This window comes from Megascapheus bottae, chromosome 10 (genome assembly GCF_031878675.1).
Source record: "Megascapheus bottae isolate mThoBot1 chromosome 10, mThoBot2.hap1, whole genome shotgun sequence".
Classification (NCBI taxonomy): Eukaryota; Metazoa; Chordata; class Mammalia; order Rodentia; family Geomyidae; genus Megascapheus; species Megascapheus bottae.
The window spans coordinates 22,730,895-22,751,486 of NC_143518.1; the positions used below are offsets into that span (position 1 = coordinate 22,730,895).

At 35.6% G+C, this 20,592-nt stretch overlaps 1 protein-coding gene across 9 annotated transcripts in view; it reads right to left on the minus strand.

Moving 5' to 3' along the window:
• Window positions 1–20,592, minus strand: part of Rasal2 (RAS protein activator like 2) — a 261,335-nt gene that overhangs the window by 71,392 nt on the left and 169,351 nt on the right. For all 9 annotated transcript variants that reach the window (XM_090340368.1, XM_090340365.1, XM_090340369.1 and 6 more), the window contains exon 4: window positions 19,365–19,471. In XM_090340368.1, the coding sequence (XP_090196494.1) occupies window positions 19,365–19,471 (107 nt within the window). The remainder of the gene's footprint in view (window positions 1–19,364; window positions 19,472–20,592) is intronic.

Sequence of the window (20,592 nt, forward strand, 5' to 3'; positions counted from 1 at the left end):
TTGCATCAAATATGTGCAGAGCATCTAAACAACTGAACCTGCTATCATATTTCAGAGCTATAGTTAGCATGAAAGGTGAAACGGTATCTTAATAGTTGCATTTCTCTGAATTTGAATTTTGTTTTCATATGTACATGTTTTTCTTTTTCTTTTTTTAATGTTTTTCTTTTTCTTAAAATGGCTTGTTCATATCTTTCCATTCACCCTCTTCCCCTAACTTTTCTATTGGTTTTTGGTCATTTGTCTCTTAATTTTAAATACATTTTTTATTTAAAAGAGTTTCTAAAAAATTTTAATATGTTGTGAGTGTTTTCTTGATTGTTTTGAAAACTTTGTTAGAATGTTTTCCAATTTGAAAAGAAGTAATTTTAGTATAGTGAAATTAACCAGTTCTTTTTGTAAACTGCCTCTGGCTTTTCAGTAATGATTACAGAGAGCTATTCTCATTAGGGTCAAAGAATTCATTTATATTTTCTTCTAGCTGTTTTTATTTCCTTTTACATTTGTTCCTGTTATCCATTTGGAACTTACCCTTATGTAAGTGTGAAATACATATTTAGTATATTCTTTTGCCAAATAGTTACTCAGCTTCTCCTATACTAATTTTAAATACAATTCTTTAGACAATCACTCCTGATTTCTTTAAAAGGACTTAACTTCTCTCACTTCTTATTGTTTTTACTGTTATTTTTCTCTCTTGATCTATAAATAGTACTACTGCTATTTTATATGCTCTACTGAATCTCAATGCTGAGAGCAACAGAAACAGAATTCATATTTTTACTTCTGTGATGTTTAGCACATAGTGAGATACTTAGTACATATTTTTGGCATGTTAATAATGATTAATTTACTTGGATAGACTAACTTATTTCCATGTTATCAATGAAGTGCGTACTTTCTTATGACCAAAAGGATATGCGTTGATTTTACATAAGTTCAGCATAATATTAAATAAGAGGGCTTTATTTAAGGAATTAGGTAATAAGAAATGATAGGTCACAAGTAAGAAAGAAGCTGGGTGTGGTAACACACGCTATAATATCAACACTTAGAAAGAAGATGCAGGAGGATGTCGAATTCAAGGCCAATCTATGCTACACAGAAGAAATACAATTGGGTAGGGCAATTAGATTAGAGGTATCCACTGTTGTAACTTTATGAATGAGATTAAGTAACAGAAGAGAAACTATAATCTAATTAGGAAAAGAGGAAAGTATAGGGAATCATGAAAGAAAGAGGTAGGTAGATGGAAGAAAAGCACGAAGACATTGAAGTAACAGAGAAAAACAGAATACACTCCCAAGCCCATCCATGAATTCCTATGATAGGGAGGGAAAGCTGAAGATTCTATCATAAAGAACTGAATTATTTGGAAAGGTTTGAAAGCTCTGAAAGGCTTCCCTGGGAATTGCATTCTGGAGTATGTTTGCTGATAGGACTAAGGGTCCAGATCTAAATAACCTAAATCACAACAATTCTCTAACCTCTTGCTTAGTACAGGGAGGTGAGCTGCTGGACAGGTCCAGTAAGCACTGACACTAGCAGGGCAAGTGACTATAACTCTCAGTTCTTCCCTGGCCAGTACTCTGTTTGCTTCCCTTATTCTTAACATTTTAGGGATTATTCTGAGGCTTGAACACTTGCCCATGAGGACAAAATGGAGATAGGAGAAGGTGGAGGAAAAGGGAACTTGACTAGACTACAGGTTGTAAAGTCCTTTTCAGCTACCAGTGGCACCTAGTATACAAAGAGAAGGGGGAATTTCTATAATGAAAGCAGCCCCCAAATGGGCAAACAACCTCTTTATAAGAGACTAGCTACTTTGTCTCAATTTGATCAATGCTGGGTTTCAGGCCTGGTATACTGAGTAGTAGGTAAACACATATACATGTTCAGTGGTTGGAAACAGTAACTTAACCTGGATATTACATTATCCTGCCTGAACAATGAAACCATTTCAATGGAAAGACTATATGCAATTAACATTTTTAATCAGGAACTCAGACTCAGGAGGCATAATCTCAATGTAGAAACAGCAGTAATAATAAGAAAACAAGGCAAAATGTCTCCTCTAAATGTCAAATTTCCAAATAAAAGATAAGAACGATGGTAAAGAGGACAAAATTTCAAATGATGAATTCAAAAGAAGAATAATAAGACCAATGAAATTAGGAGGACATGTATAAAGCCTGAAAAAATACAAAGAGGATACAAATAAATAGCTGAATCAATTTCAAGAATTTAAGTAAACAGCTGAATGAAATTAACTCAATTGATAGTCTTATAGAATGGAACAAGTTGAAAATAAAAGTATCAGGCACTAAAGATAAAGTAAACAATTTAGATCTACTAGACAAGGACAAAGAAAAGAATATCAGGAAACTAAAACTTTGAACATCCAAAACTTTTGGGATACTACCAAAAGAGCAAACCAAAAGTGCAAATCTATGAATTATGATTATAAAAGCAAGAGATGTGACACAAGATCAAGGCAAAGAAAATATATTCAACAAAATAGCAAACACTTCAAATCTTGAAAAAAAAAAGAGGATCAACCAGGTACAGGAAACATTCAGAATACCAAATAAAATCAGAATACAAACACACATATTGTAGTTAAAATACTATATACAGAGAAAGACTACTAAAAGGTAATAAGAGCCTGGTATTGGTAGCTCATGCCTATAATCTTCGCTACTCAGCAGGCTGAGATCTAAGAAGCATGCTAGGGCAAGAAAGTCCACTTTATCTCTAATTACCAAAAAAGGCTTGAAATAGAGCTGCTGTTCAAGGGGCAGAGTGCTAGCATTGAGCAAAAAGTTCAGGGATGGCACTCAGGTTCTTACAGGTAAGTGTGGCCCATGAGAATAATAGACTTTTCACACCACACACACACCTAAAGACAAGAAAGTTATATAAAGCTGGTAATCAAAAGTTACAACTTGAACAATAAAGCTACTCTAATAAAGTTACTCTGAGTATCTTAGGATTTCTCTTTCTCTTTTTTTTTGGTGTAGAGTAAATGGAGAAAGAAAGGAATACATTATGGAAAAGATTTTACTAGGCATAATTATAGTTCTTCTACAAAGTATTTCCCATGGTACTATTTCTACTGCCACATTTTCCTTGATCAGTTTAGGCATTAAATTATCAAGTTGGTTTGTAATACCTTTTATATACAAACCTCCAAAAACCTTATATATTGTTATTGTAAGAAAACATGGCCTTAGAGCAAATCAAACAATTTTTATACAGTAAAAAAGTTTCTTACCTTTTCTTTGCTGAGTGTTTTAGGTAGACTTCCTCAAGTGCTAGTAATATTACATTCTATATTTGTACTCTTGTAGAATTTAAAGGACAGTGTGAATAGTCCTAGATTACATGATCAGCAGAGTTTACAGTTTTGTTCAAGTACAGCCACCAAATTTTCTTAAAAAAGAACCTCTCAGTTGTAACAACAATCTCATGTAAATCAAGAGTCCTGGTAGCTAGGACAGATCAGGAAGTTTTGACCTTCACTTCTGTTGATTACCACTGTTTTTTTTCCCCTCTCTTTTAGCATTTAAAAAGAATTGAAAAGCAGATCAGATTACTGCATAGGCAATTACACTCTGAATGAAAAGCAAAATCCTAAGAAAACAATTGTCATGAGTCATTCTTTCTGTCATTTGCTCATAAACAGACTTTCTTTTTACTCACTATTGCAGTTAGTTCTATTGTACTTAACAGATTAACTGTTGAAAAAAATACACAATGTTGAGCTCAAAACTATTCCCTAATAAGAAAGATACTATAAGACAGGTTAATGTCTTCGCAAATTTCATACGCTCTAGAAGGGTGTTTTCTAAATTGTTTCAACTGCTTAAAATGGATAAAAATGAACAAAACAAATGGCAGCTGAGGATCACATCTGGCCACACCGATTAAGATTAACTCAGTAATCAGACTGCACAGACCTGCCAGCTCCAGACAGTCAGACAGAGCAGGCCGGAGCCCAGAGCGGTCACCCGGCTGGGGTGCAGACCTGCCAGCTACAGGGAACCCAGAAAACCCAGCAATTTGTGAGTACCTCCATGGAGACGTTTCCACTTCAGCTTGAGGAACGACATTGGGAAGGAATCCCCTCCCCAACCAGCCAAGATCAGCGCCATCTTGACTGCTGGCAAAGACCCAGCCAAACCAACTGGAGCCTGAGAAGTGGTGTTGGCAGCGCCATCATTCAAAAGGGCAAAGGTTTTCCCAGAGGCAGCTTAGCTGAATGTACACCCCTGGTGCTAGCAGAAGTTCCTCCCCCTGGGCAGGGCCGCACTTGCTGAAGCCGCTTGCAGCTTCACCAGCTTTTTTTTTTTTTTTTTTTTCTGCCCAATCAAGCAAACAGATCAGAAAAACCACAAAGCCAAATCGCAAGAGAAAAAGACTTTTTAAAGTGTTTGGATACTGAATTTAGTGGAGACACATGTTTCCTATCCCATCACCCCTCCCCTTTTTTTTCCTACATTTTTTCATTTGCATTTTTATGTGTTCTTATTTTTTTGACCATTTTACCTCCACATTTCTTTTTTTTGTTGTTATGATTCTTTAATCCCCCCCCCCCTTTCCTTCTGTCATTGTGGTCATTCCTAGAAACAGTGAGAGCACTGGGTACAAACTGGATACAAATGATATTTTTATTGATATAGTCACCTGCTTTTTAATCTCTGGGTTCTTAGTCCTACTATTTCTTGTCTAAGAACTCACAATTGTGTGGGATCTCCCCCCACCTTTTTTCTTTCTTTTTTGTTTGTTTATTTTTACTTTATTAAAATTGTTATCATTGAACTCTCCTATATATCTTCCTCTTTTCATTATATATTCTTCTTATTACTCTCCTCATTTTCATAACTTTTATCTTATTTTTTCTAAATTTTATACACAACTACTTTACCTTTCTACGACCTTAGGTCAGTTATCCTTATGCTATCCCTTTTCTTCATTACTTTATTAATCTTACACTCATACATTACTCTTTTCTTACCTCCCCTCTTGTCTTTCATACTATTTTTCTATCTCTGGTCCTCTGTTCATCCTTCAACTTTTATAATGCATGGATCTACAGTTGATGGTTATTGAGCAATACTGTATATCTAGGTGTTCAATTATACTGTAAGTCCAGAGGGACTTAAATACAATAGAGATTGGATTGAGGGGCTTTTTTTTGTTTGGTTTTTTGTTTTTTGTCATTAAACAGTGACCAGTGGTGGTGGTATTAGATTTGTCTGTAAGTGTACAAAAATAGAGAGACAGTGATAATGTCAGTCTAAAATTGTGAACATATATCATCTGGCCAGCTAAAGAGATCTAGGTTGGTTATATCCTAAAAACTGTAATTTTGTGCAGTGTTAATCTTGCTTCCATTTTCAAATGGACAGAACAAGAAACTGAAGAAAAATGGCAAATCAAAGAATAGCATCTCCCACCCAATATAAACAGGCATTGGAGCAGTCAATGGCAAAACAAGAGGAGAGTCCTCTAAATGCTATACAAATGCAATTGATAAACATGATTAAGGAAAAGCTTGAAAACATACCGAAAGAGATAAATTAGGAAGCCATATCTAAACGAGATGAAACCATAAAGAAGGTGATACATGAACGTGAGGAAGCCAAAAAGGAGGCCATAATAAAGGATTTACAAAGAAAAATGGACGAATTCATAGAATCCACAAACAAAAAGCTGACCGAACTCCAACAAATATCCAATGAGAGTAAAGCTGCTGAGCTAACCACTCAAATGGAAATCAAGGAGTTAAAGAAGTCCATATACGATCTAAAACAAGAGATGCAAGGTATCAAAAACCAGCAATTGGAAGGAAGGGAGATAAAGAATAAAGTAGAAAGTATTGATAGCAGGTTAGACAATGCAGAAGCAAAAATCTCCAGGGTTGAAGATAAACTAGTTGTCATAGAGAAAGAACAGAAAATGAGTCAAACTAAATCTAGCAAATAAGAGAGAACACTTCAGGAGGTCCAAGATACAATTAAGAAACCTAATTTAAGGCGAATTGGTATTGAGGAGGGCCTGGAGAAAGAGGTCAATGGTATTGGAAATACACTTCAGGGAATCATCTCAGAGAACTTCCCAAATATCCAGAAGGGCAGGCCCATCCAGCTACAAGAAGCTTTTAGAACCCCAAACAGACCTGACCAGAAAAGGACATTGCACCGCCACATTATAATCTGTATAGGATCAAAGAAAGGGTCCTAAGAGCAGCTAGGGAGAAGAGAACAATCACCTACAAAGGAAAACCAATCAGAATAACCACAGATTTCTCAGCAGAAACCGTGCAAGCAAGAAGAGATTGGAAGGACATATGTCATGCCCTTAAGACAAATAACTACCAACTGTACCCAGCTAAACTCTCATTCATAACTAAGGGGACAATAAAAGCCTTCCATTTCAAGGAAAAGTTGCAACATTATTGTAGCAACAAAACTAGCATTACAGAAAATTCTCAAAGATATTCTACACATTGAAAACCAACACAAACATGATACTGACAAAGAAATAGCATCTAAAAATCATACCAGCTAAGTACCCCAAGAACTGGAAAGCCACAGGACCTAATGAAACCTTTTATAAATAGCAGGGATTAGTAAATATTTTTCAATCCAAACTCTCAATATCAATGGACTTAACTCTCCAATAACCAGCATAGACTGCCTAGTTGGATCAAAAAGCAAGATCCATCGTTCTGCTGTTTTCAAGAGACACATCTTGCCCCCAAATAAATATTTTTTTAAAGTGAGAGGTTGGAATAAAGTTTATCAAGCTAACGGCCCCTATAAACAGGCTGGAGTTGCCATCTTCATATCAGATAAAATAAACTTCAAACTATTAGTGAGAAAAGACAAAGAAGATTATTATATACTAATAAAGGGATTTCTCCTCCAGGAGAACATAACGATCCTAAATATCTACACACCTAATCCCAGAGAACCGAACTTCATCAAGCAAACTTTACGTTCACTAAAACCACACATAGATCGAAACACAGTGATTGTTGGTGACTTTAACATACCATTCCTACCTCTGGATCGATCAACCAGGCAAAAACTCAACAGAGAAATCTCAGGCTTGACAACTATATAGACCAACTAGATCTAACAGACATCTGCAGATTACTTCACCCAGCAATATCACAATATACGTTTTTTTTCAGCAGAACATGGAACGTTTTCCAAAATAGACCACATTTTAGGGCATAAAGAAAACCTGTGCAGATTCAGAAACATTGAAATTATTCCCTGCATTCTCGCAGACCACAAGGGCATCAAATTGGAACTGAACACCAATCTCCATTAACAAAAACCTTGTAACTCATGGAGATTAAACAACATATTGTTGAATCACCGATGGGTCATTGAGATCAGAACAGAAATTCAACAGTTTATGAAATTTAACAAAAAGTAGCACACAAAATATCAGCTCCTTTGGGACAATGCAAAGGCAATACTCAGAGGAAAATTTATATCTCTAAGTGCTTACATTAACAAAAAGGAAAAATCGCAAACCAACAATTTAATGTCCCACCTTAAGCTCTTGGATAAAGAACAACAAACCAACCCTAATCCCTGTAGAAGGAAGCAAATTATTAAAATCAAAGCAGAACTAAATGAATTGGAGCCCCAAAACCTATAGAAAGAATCTAAAAAACAGGGAGTTGGTTCTTTGAAAACAGTAACAAAATCGACAGACCCTTAGTAAATCTTACCAAAAAAAGAAGGGAGCACACCCAAATAAACAAAACCACAGATAAGAATGGTAATATCACAACAGAAATTACCAAGATCCAGAGCATCATGAGGGAATACTTTTCAAACCTTTATGCTAACGAATTTGAGAATCTGGAGGAAATGGATGAATTTATAACCAATATAACATACCCGAACTGAACCAAGAAGACCTAATCCAACTAAACACACCTATTTCAAGCACTGAAATAGAAATGTCAAAAAGAGACCTTCCATCCAAGAAAAGCCCAGGGCCAGATGGATTCACAACTGAATTCTATAAGGTCTTCAAAGCAGAGCTCACACCAATACTCCTCAAGCTCTTCAACAAAATTGAAAATGAAGGCTCTTTGCCAAACTCATTCTACTAAGCCACTATAACCCTGATTCCAAAACCAGACAGAGAATCATCAAAAAAAAAAAATAGACCCATTTCTTTCATGAATATTGATACAAAACTTCTCAACAAAATACTGGCCAACCATCTTCAGCAACTCATCAAAAAAATATATACACTATGATCAAACAGGATTCATCACAGAGATGCAAAGCTGGTTCAACACACACAAATCAATTAATATTATTCAACACATCAACAGGAACAAGGACAAAAATCACATGATTGTCTCAATAGATGCAAAAAAGGCATTTGACAAGATCCAACACCCCTTTATGCTAAAAGCTGTGGAGAAACTAGTAATCCATGCAACATTCCTCAGTATAATAAAGGCCGTGTATGACAATTCCACAGCTAGCATTATACTTCATGGCGAAAAGCTAAAGCTATTTCCTCTAAAATCAGGAATGAGACAAGGATGCCCACTCTCTCCACTCCTCTTTAACATACTATTAGAATTCCTAGCCAGAGCAATAAGGCAAGAAGCAAACATAAAGGGGATCCAAATAGGGAAAGAGGAAGTGAAACTTTCTCTCTTTGTAGATGACATGATTCTTTATTGAAAGAATCCTATAGACTCCACTCCAAAGCTGCTTGAGCTGATTTAAAACTTTTGCAAGGTAGCAGGGTATAAAACTAACACAGAGGGGCTGGGAGTTTGGCCTAGTGGTTAAAGTGCTTGCCTGGCATGCATGAAGACCCGGGTTCGATTCCTCGGTACCACATACATAGAAAAAAGCCAGAAGTGGTGCTGAGGCTCAAGTGGTAGAGCTCTAGCCTTGAGAAAGTCCAAGGACATTGCTCAGGCCCTGAGCTCAAGCCCAGGACTGGCAAAAAAAAAAATAAAAAATAAAACTAACACAGAAAAATAATCGCCTTCCTATATGCCAACAATGAGAGGAACGAGGCAACAATCAGGAAAGCAACTCCTTTTGCAATAGCTTAAAAGAAAATAAAGTACCTAGGAATTAACTTAACTAAGAATGTAAAGGACCTTTATGATGAAAACTTTAAAATCTGAAGAAGGAAATTAAATCAGAACTGAGGAAATGGAAAAACCTCCCATGCTCCTGGATTAGAAGAATTAATATTGTGAAAATGGCAATCTTGCCAAGGCCTATCTACAAATTCAACGCAATACCCATCAATATCCCAAGTCATTCTTTAAAGAAATACAAAGAAGAGGCAATCCAAAATTTCATATGGAATAATAAAAGACCCAGTATAGCAAAAACAATTCTTTTTTAATAATAATAATAATATCTTTATTGATAAGTTTTTTATAACATTTTTAAAAGCCATATAGTCTTAATATCATGCTGGCTGCTATGACTGTTGTCTTTACATGCTGCAAAGATTGAGTTACTAAACTATCTTGTTATAGTTGTTTTAGACTACCTGTGTCATATCTCTGTGAGTCAGTAGGGACAGTCTTGCTTTATTCATCATCATTTCAAATTGAATTTTAAATTATGATTTTAATGTAAAGCATGGATTACAATGGTTATTTCAAAGAGATCATCTCAATTGCATTGTCTGTGAGCACTTGAAAGCTATGTCATTTTACCAAGTACTATCAAGAGGTGATCATTTGTATTTGTTTGTTTGGCCAGTCCTGGTGCTTGAACTGTGGGCTTGGGCACATCTTTTGCTCAAGGCAAGTGCTCTACCCCTTGAACCACAGCTCCATTTCCGGCTTAGCAAAAACAATTCTGAGCAGAAAGAACAGCCCAGGAGGAATTTCAATACCAAACTTTAGACTCTATTACAGAGCTATAGTGACCAAAACAGCTTGGTACTGGCACAAGAACAGGCCTGAAGACCAATGGAATAGAACTGAGGACTCAGATATTAACCCACAGACCTATGGTCACCTAATCTTTGATAAGGGAGCCAAAAAAGTAGAATGGAAGAAAGACAGCCTCTTCAACAAGTGGTGCTGGCAGAACTGGTTAAGCACCTGCAGAAAACTAAAGTTGGATCCTTCTTTATCACCCTGCACCAGGATTAACTCCAAATGGACCAAAGACCTCAAGGTAAAAGCAGATACACTGAAAACTTTACAAGAAGGAAATAGGAGATATACTAGGTCTCCTTGGCACAGGTTGAAAGTTTCTTAATAAGAACCCAGAAACACAACAAATCAGAGAAAGTCTGGATAAGTGGGAGTGCATTAAACTTCAGAGCTTCTGTATGGCAAAGGACATAGCTAGCAAATTAACTAGAAAGCCTACAGAGTGGGAGAAGATCTTCAATAACCATACAACAAAGGCCTCATATCTAAAATACACCAACAGCTCAAAAAATTGAATCACTCCAAAACTAATCTCCAAAGAAACAACCACCCATTAAAAGATGGGCCAAAGACTTAAAGCGAGTCTCTCTGAAGAAGAAATATGAATGTCCTATAGACATGTGAAGAAATGCTCGACATCTCTGGCCATAAAAGAAATGCACATGAAAAGAACTCTGAGGTTCCACCTCACTCCAGTTAGAATGGCCATGATCAAGAAATCTAACAACAACAGATACTGGCAGGGATGTGGCCAGGAGGGATAACTACTATACTGTTGGTAGTATGGAAAGCAGTATGGAAGTTCCTCAAAAGACTAAACATAGAGCTCCCCTATGACCCAGGCATTCCACTAGTTGGCATTTTCCCAATGGTCCAGAAACAAGGACATACTAAATCCACTAGCACAACGATGTTCATTGCAGCACTATTTACCATAGCAAAGATATGGAACCAACCCAGATGCCCCTCAGTAGATGATTGGATCAACAATATGTGGTATTTATACACAATGGAATTCTATGCTGCTGCCAGAAAGAACGACATTGCCCCATTTGTAAGGAAATGGAAAGACTTAGAAAAAATCATATTAAGTGAAGTAGGCCAGACTCAAAGGAACATAGGCCCAATAGTCTCCCTCATTTGTCATAATCAGTAGAAACCTTGGGCTCTCCTAGCAGAGATTTACAATAGAACAAAACCTAGATACATAAGGCCATATAGAATGATGCTAAATGAAAGGACCTCCAAGATATAGAAACAAGAGCCATAGAACGAGTAATTGTTGTCCTTAATGTACTATGTTATCTCTCATCTCTTTTGCTGTCCCTTGGTTACCTCATATGGTTGCAGTATTTCACCTTGTTATCTGATATATTGTATTTATGCTTATTTGGTTATTTGAAATAGGATAGGGAAGGGGAGAAAAGATGAGGGGCGGGAGGGGGAGGGAAATGGGGACCAAGACATGAGAAAGGGTATCAATGTATGTGAAGTAATGCACTATCTATCTGATGAATATAATATAACCCTTCTATTAATTACAATAGACAATATATAAAAAATGAATAAAACACTGTCGAGTATGTATTCTTTAAGTATCATGCACTAACTGATTGTAACACTGGAGCTCCATGTAGGTATTCTTAGTATTTTTACTTAAAAAATCCAAGCATGTTTACATGTATGATTATGAAGCATTTGATAATATTATATTTTAAGAAGTGACAGAAATGCTTCTTTCTGAACCCAAAGTGAATTACTTGTATTGTATACCCTTTGTGGTATATACAGCCTATTCTTGAGATCAATGACTAGACTATATCATGAACATGGTAATATAACTAAATAAATAGCAATCCTACAATATCAGGTGTACAGTGAGTAAACGTACACTTTTATGGGAATGCAGAGTTAGTCAAAACTAATGTTACAAAAGCAGACACTGCAGATGAACTTTAAAGGATGTGAATACTTTCAGGAGGAACAGAAGATAGATATCCTAGGCATACATGTATAGAGACCTGCCAAAAGTTTTTTGGGGAAGTTCCTGGATGGCATCTGTGAGTAACAATGTACAGAGTTACAGGAAAGGATGCAGTGACTGGGTATTAGGGAATAAAAAAGCAACACAAAATTTTTCTGTGCAAGTTGATTTTTTAAATCATTCTTTAACAGAAGCTCAACTCAAAAAGCATCAGCAAGTAACAGGTACATACTGAATAAAAGCTAATTCTGTCTGGAGATATTCTAAAAGGGAAAAAAGAAGAGGGAAGATGAGCAGAAAAGAAGAAAAATTTGGGCTGGGAGTTTGGCCTAGTGGTTAAAGTGCTTGCCTAGCATGCATGAAGACCCGGGTTCAATTCCTCGGTACCACATACATAGAAAAAAGCCGGAAGTGGTGCTGAGGCTCAAGTGGTAGAGCTCTAGCCTTGAGAAAGTCCAAGGACAGTGCTCAGGCCCTGAGCTCAAGCCCAGGACTTGAAAAAAAAAAAAAGAAGAAGAAAAATTTACTTTGTGAGCCAAATAAAATGCATAAAATTTGGTAAATTCTGCAAGACAATAAGAGTCAAGGAATGATCTAGTTTAGCTTTTACCTTTGGAATCAGTGTGATAGGTAAAGTGTGAGGGGAAGGTAGAGACAAGTTAAGAGTCTTTACTGTACTATATAGGACTGAGCATAATTACAGGGGCTCATATAATGAATGATTGTTGTCCTTAATGTACTATGTTGTCTCTCATCTCCTTTGCTGTCCCTTGGTTATCTCATATTGGTATAGTATCTCACTTTGTTATCTGATTTATTGAATTTATTTGTATTTGGATATTTGAAATTTGATAGGGAAGGGGGGAAAACCAAGACGGGTGGGGAGTGGGGGGGGGGAGGGATACGGGTACCAAGACAAGTGAAAGGGTATCAATGTATGTGAATTAATGCACCTTCTATCCGGCAACTATCATGTAACCCTTTTACTAATTACAATAAAAAAAATAATTACAGGGGCTCAGTGCAAAATAAAAATGTAGGAGAAGATCTTCACCAACCAAACAACGGACAAAGGCCTCATATCTAAAATATATCAACAGCTCAAAAAATTGAATCACTCCAAAACTCATCTCCAAAGTAACAACCATCCCATTAAAAAATGGGCCAAAGACTTAAAGAGAGTCTTCTCTGAAGAAGAAACAAAAATGGCCTATAGACACATGAAGAAATGCTCAACATCTCTGGTCATAAAAGAAATGCAAAACAAAACAACTCTAAGATTCCACCTCACTCCAGTTAGAATGGCCAGGATCAGGAAAACGAATAACAACAGAGGCTGGAGGGGATGTGGCCAGGAGGGATCACTACTACACTGTTGGTGGGAGTGCAAACTCGTTCAACCACTATGGAAAGCAGTAAGGCAGTGCCTCAAAAGGCTAAACATAGAGCTCCCCTATGCCCCAGCAATTCCACTACTTGGCATTTACCCAACCATCCAGAAACTAGGGTATACTAAATCTACTACCACAACAATGTTCATTGCAGCATTATTCACCATAGCAAAAATATGGAACCAACCACAGTTGATGAGTGGATCAACAAGTTGTGGTATTTGTACACAATGGAATTCTATGTTGCTGTCAGAAAGAACGACATCTCCCCATTTGTAAGGAAATGGAAAGTCTTAGAAAAAATCATATTAAGTGAAGTAAGCCAGACTCAAAGGAACTTAGGCTCAATGGTTTCCCTCATTTGTCATATTCAGTAGAAACCTTGGGCTCTACTAGCAGAGATCTGCAGTAGAACAAAACCTTGATACATAAGGCCATATAGTATGAAGCTAATTGAAAAGACCTCCAGGATATAGAAACAAAAGCCATATAATGAATGATTGTTGTCCTTAATGTACTATGTTCTCTCTCATCTCTTTTGCTATCCCTTGGTTATCTCATATTGTTACAGTATCTCACTTTGTTATCTGATATATTGGATATATTTGTAATTGGTTATTTGAAATTGGATAGGGAAGGGGGAAAAACAAGATGGGGGGGCGGGTGGGGGGTGGAGGGGAGGGTAATGGGGACCAAGACATGTGAAAAGGTATCAATATATGTGAATTAATGCACCTTCTATCTGGCAAATATCATGTAACCCTTTTATTAGTTACAATAAAAAAATAAAATAAAAGAAAAGAAAAAAAATGTAGGGGCAATTGTTTAAAAGGTAGAAAGCCAAAGCCAGTAAAAATATTAAAGAAAAGAATATATTTTTTTTCTTCTAAGCCTCTCTCCACCTTCCAAAGTTTTTGTTTTCTTTTCTCTTCCCTCCCTCCTTCCATTCCCCCACTGCTGCCTCCTCTTCTTCCTCCTCCTCTGGTCAATTTTACTACTTAAGGTCATCTGAGGTACCGGGGTGTAGGTAAGCATCTGGGGTTCCAGCCTATGACTTGGCATGTGAGAATTTGACAGGTTCCCTCTCTAGACAACAAATCAACTTGAACAGCCTAGAGGCTCTCATAATCAATTGGTCTCTAACATTCCTGGAGCTATTAGGAGTAAGCAGTGTCCCATCAGGCCCTGTCCCACGACATTGTAGTGTATGCAGTCTAACCCATATCCTTCTCATGTTCACAAGCCCAGTTGTAGCTGGTAAAGACAAAGGAGGAAGGCAGGATGGGGTATCTAGAAGGAAAGAAATGACAGCTGAGAATCTATCTCAGGGCGGCAGTGGATCTCAGGTCCCTAAGAATGATCCATTCATTGTCTCATTGGCTTTTACTAACAAAACAAATCCAAAGATCAGTAAGTAAGAATTTTAAGATTGCAACCACAAAGTGTTTTCTCAGTGCAAGACCAAGGTATTAAACTGGTCTCCTGTTCATAAAATTAGTCTTGGTAATATTTCACAAAGAAACAAGTACTGGTAAGTGAAGCCGTAAATAAGGATAAATGAATCTGAAAAGAGCCAGACAAGACCTAGTAATTTATTTTGAGAGTGAAAAATGTATATGACAATTAGATGCCATATATATTTTGACTCTAGGAACTGCAGAAATGCAAAGTACTATAAAGTTACAAACCAAAAAAGAAAAGGTTTTAGGAAACACATAGTAAATACATTTTGTGGCAAACTCAGTGTAAAGAACCATGGAACATCAGAACCAAGCCTTATTAGAATGCAGAGGACTATTCAGACGGGTATTTGTCAAAACAAACCTCTACTTCCTGATTTGATGATTATTAATTTCATTGCTATATCAAAGTCACAGACTTTTATTTGAGATTTCAGCATCATGCCATTAAAACCTATATTAAACATCTTACAAAAAAAGGAGGCAGGTCATATACAATATAGAAAAGGCAAACTATTTAGTAGGCCTGAATTTTCAAAAGAAATTATGTTATATAACATTAATAATTCTTAAAATATAAGTATTTGTTGATAATTCACAAAATTAAAATATTCCACATACATGACACTGTCATTGTTCATTATGCTTTTTATTTTTTCTTATTCTTTTAAAACTAAATGTTATACTCTTTATTTCTGAATCCTTGAATATTATACTATTTTCCTTATATGGAACAGGCAAAATTATGGTAGTTTGCATGAAAAATGCATATATTATCTGTACAGCTAGCATGTGCAGATGATATATGAATTATATCTTGAAAATAGCAAGTCTTACCTTTTATAATATCTAACTTCTAAGTATTAGCTATCAATTGCACATATTAGGTACGTGTAGTAATTATATGCTCCCTTAAGCAAGTGTTAATTTGAAATATTAATCTTTGAAGGAGCTCTTACAAGGAGAAAAATCTCTGCTCCCCTTAAGCATTCCATAAGAATGAGCTGTAAGTGATTGCATCTCATATTCTTCCAGAATACTCCTTCCCCCAAGCTGGAAAAAAATGGACTCCAACTTGCTGTTGTAATTCTATTTCTAGGAACTGTCATAGATTGAAGAAGGCATTCATTTTTTGATTCTCTCAAGTTCAACTTTACATTATTTTCTACCAAACTCTCTTTTTCTCCAAATATTTGCCAATCTCTATTTTTGTTATTTTAAAAGAGTTTACAGTTAAATTTATTCCCCTTTCATATATTTCTAAGACTCTCAGTTCCAAATCTTAGATTTTTATAGAATACCTATTATTAAAAGAAAATTATATCCGTCTAATTACAAAATGACATAAGGGCATAGTTAATATTTCCTATATTTGAACCCTATTTTGCTGACATCTGTGTCAATTATATTATTTTTTACCTACTAGAAGTAATAGATATAGAAATGGGTATTAGTATATTTATACATATATGAATATATATGTGGATAACAAATGCTTTACTAAAAGAGGTACTACTATACATATATGCTGATGAAGAGGAGAAGAAGAGATGTACATGGAACTTGAAGCATCAAGAGAAGTAACTTCAATTTTCCTCTTGGAATCCATAACTGTGAGAATATAAAATGTTAAACTTTTACAGCATGGATACTACAAATTCAATTTCACTATTTCACCCCTAACACAGATTGTTAGGGTGAACTAAAGCAAATACTTTCTAAATGGAAACTGGTAATCTACCTGATTATGGTAAATATATACAAGGCCAACTAATAGGCAATCTACTAAAAAACATTGCCTAACAGTTTTCTTATCAGACATGAAGGTATAAAAATAAGCACTAATGTTCATGGTCAAAAACTCACTAAAATGAGGTTTTTAAAAATCAAACATGTAGTTTTCAACTTTTTATTATATATTAGAATAATGCTGGAATCCAAAAATACAGAACACCTAGTTTTCAAGTAGAGATCATGATTCACCTAGACTGAGGTAAAGTTTATGTATAATTTTTGAAGCTTTTTGAGATAATTTTTATGGATAGGTAGTGTTGAGATTCATTTGTTTAAGCAATGGACATTCTCTGGTCTTAAGTATATGTAAAGCTCTGTTTCTTTAACTTGGAAAAATTCCTGTGTACATTTTATTTTCTACAGCTTTACTTTCTCCTAAAAACTATGCAAAGATTTTTTTTTAAATTGTCTCTTGCATTGAGTAGATTTATGTGATTGAGAAATTTCAGGTATCACAGTGACAGGAGTACAACAAGGAGGGTTACATAGGAATATGTAGCTTTCAACTATGTTTTCTGGTTGTGTTGGCATATTTTTTTGTGTGTCTGAATTCTTTCAGCGCTAAGCTCAAAGCTAATACAAATGAGGCAGCTGCGACTGCATTGTGCTATATTCACATGGAAGACCAACTCAGACCATTGTGCTACGGAAATGAGAACAGTATCCAAGCACCTGGCACAAAACATAAGCAGTTCTCTTAAGCCAAAGCCAACTTGATGGCATCATCAAGAAGAAGTGATACAAACATTATAAATATCAAGTAACTTGATAAACAGAATATAAAGTAAGAAGCCTGTTTCAAATCTTAAACATAGTGAAACATGTACAATTACATGGCAAGCTTTAATTAAGCACCAGGGTAACTTACTCAACTGGCCCTTACAACCTCTGGTGAGATGGTTGTAACAATGTGTAAAATAAAGAATTTTCATTTAGAGAAAATATAAAAAGTGAAAAAACCTAATAAGCTGATAAAAGAGAAAGAAATGTTCTTTTGCAAGAGGCAAAATGTCTAAAGTTATTTTTGGAGAACCTAAGTTAAACTCACAATTCAAAAAAGTATGCGAGCTTACATATACATATAATGTAGAAAAGCCTCAAAGAACTATCTCTAAAACATGTCAAGTAAAAAATTCTACCTAGTTTGTTTCAAATATACACCATACACACTACAAACTTTTCAAATATGAAATACCAATTAAAATTTCTTATTGTTGAAGAAACAAATTTAACCATTCTGTATATGTACATTCAATGTAAATAATCTTTTATTAAATATTTTAAGTGTTATTACTATGGTGAACAGCAGGTTTAATTACTCAATCATATTCCCCAAAGCTCTGGCATATACTCTTAAAAAAAGCTTGCTAAGGCGGGGAGTTTGGTAGAGTGCTTGCCTACTAGCATGCATGAAGACCCAGGTTTGATTCCTCGGTACCACATACATAGAAAAAAAATCAGAAGTGGTGCTGCAGCTCAAGTGGTGGAGCTTTTGGCCTGAAACAGTGCTAAGGCCCTGAATTCAAGGCCCAGGACTGGCAAAACAAAACAAAACACACAAAGAGCCTACTATTTTCATAGCTTCATTGTTAGGTTTATGGAGAAACAGATGAGCTCAATAAGTTCTGACTGAAATTATTTATATATTTATTGAGGGCTTACTTTGGGCAAAATGATGGTGATTCACCCGTTATTGATGACTTCTTAGTGTATTATGCTTAGTATAAAGTAACAGAAAAATAAAATCCCCATTTCCACGGAGACTATAGTCTAGTAGCAAAATGGCCACATTTATAATCATGTTGGGTGAGTACTGTAATACAAGTGTTAACAGCATGATATGTAGGTCAAGTCTGCCAAAGAGCAGTATTTGAGGGGAGTTTTTAGAGTCTGGGAAGTAATTGACAATGATAGTACAGTATTTCAGTCTGAAGAAGTCTGAAGCTGGTCCAAACAAAAAGTGTGAGAATGTGTGTGGCACAAGTGGTAAAGCATGTGCCTCGCAAGTTTGAGGTCTTAAGTTTGAATCCTTCTAACTGCTCCCTCCAAAATTATTTTGAGTTACTTAGAATTATATCAAAAAGGCCAAATTAGATTTGTGGTCAGCTCATCTTACGTACTAACTTTTCATCTTAGCATACTTTTGTCAAATTTTTGTATTCAGTATTGACTCTCACTATTTCCTGGTCAGTTTAAAGAGTCACCTTCTTTCAGAGTATTTCTTAACTGCTTATGGTTACTTAGAAAGTAGTGTAAACAAAGCAAAGACAAGGTCTCAGGATTAAAATTCATAATTGTTTAATTTTATGTGAATTTGCTCTGCAACTTTATGAGTCTCCACTTTCTACACAGCTCTGGAAAAAAATATCTCATACCTCCATTCCAAAAACAAACAAACAAACAAACAAACAAAGTCTTCCTACCAGCTTGTTTATAGAACTGTGATGGCTTTTAGCTAGCAACTTTGATTAAAGAACATCTAAAAAAATTTGCATCATATAGTTCAGAGGAATATAAATTTGGTGTTCTTAGTTACGTGTTTTTGAAAATAGCCTGCAAGCAAAAATAATGTTTCTACCAATCTAATAAACTTGATGCTGAAAGTAACAGACATTATCTACTGTTAATCTATTCAAGTTGGTAACTGGCCTTTAACCACAATACTGTAAAGAAACTCTTAAGGACTGAAATGTTTGGATTTCTTAGTAGCTATTTATGACTCTAGGAAGAGAGAAATGTAAAATAGTCTTCTAGAGAACTGAAAGACTTACTGGAACTTTGAATGGTGAGGTATTTACTGTGTCCATGGAGTTGGGTTTCTCTGACATACTGGTCCCTGAGATGCTCCTTCTGCGGGGGGACCTTTCTGCTGGCACCTCTGGAAAAGAGGAACAAAGTTGAAGTAATAAGAAACTCAAAATTAAGATCTTTTACCAAATTATACTATTAATGGATTTCATAATAAAATTAGTTTTTTTAAAGAAGCATTTCATTTTTATCACTCCCCCATTTGTTTCTACTTTTTTGATGTTTGACATGGAAAGACAATGGAGACTTGATTAGGGTAATGACTTGCATGTATGTGCTTGTATAAAAATAACTTCCTTTGAGCTACATTTAATATCTTTATATTTACTTATTATTTGCATCTTTTACTGTATAAGTTTACTTCTCTACATCAACAATATAGGAGTTATTAACAGAGCCAAAAGAAATTTCTAATATTTTTGTGAACAAAATACAGTCTAGTGCTGCATATGATTTGACAGTGTTTGAGCAAAGGTCAAAGTTCGGTTCTGTGCAAAGATGATTCACCAGACTGCAACAAAAGGGCTGGCTATGAGAAGACTGAAAGCTGCTGCCAAGATAAAGTAATATATATGCCTATGCAGATATAAAAATAGATCGCTTCTCCTTGTTCTGGTACTATGACCTTACTAAGATCTTTCTCTGGAATCAAAAATTAGTTCAAACTAACCTAACAAGTTTAGGATTTTGCAGATGATATGATCTATAACTTGATTACTATAAGCTGTCCTGAGGCTATATTTTAATTTTTTTGCAGAATGGTATAAATATACAGATATATATATATGTACATACACAGGCACACATAGATGACAAAGATATATATATATTATACCTTTATCACAAGTGCTTCCCATCTCCACTTCAACTGACAGACATATAGGATTCCAGCTTCTCAGAAAACATTAGATAATCTCATCATGGACAAGGAAAAAAAAAACACATCCTAAAAGAAGTATTCCGTGTTATCTTCCAGATCTTAAAAAATAAGGAGCAAACCATGACTCCGGAGACTGACATTTTGATTCCTGCTGTTCTCCCGTTAAAAGATAGATGCAGTTTAAACTTCCATTTCTGGCCTCCTGGCCCCTGGGATCCGTGCTACTTCCACTTAAGAGAAAGCGTTTTCCTCTCGCTCCCTCCCTGTCTTGCTCTTCCCCCTCCCGCACTACAGCTTGCAGAGAGAGCAAG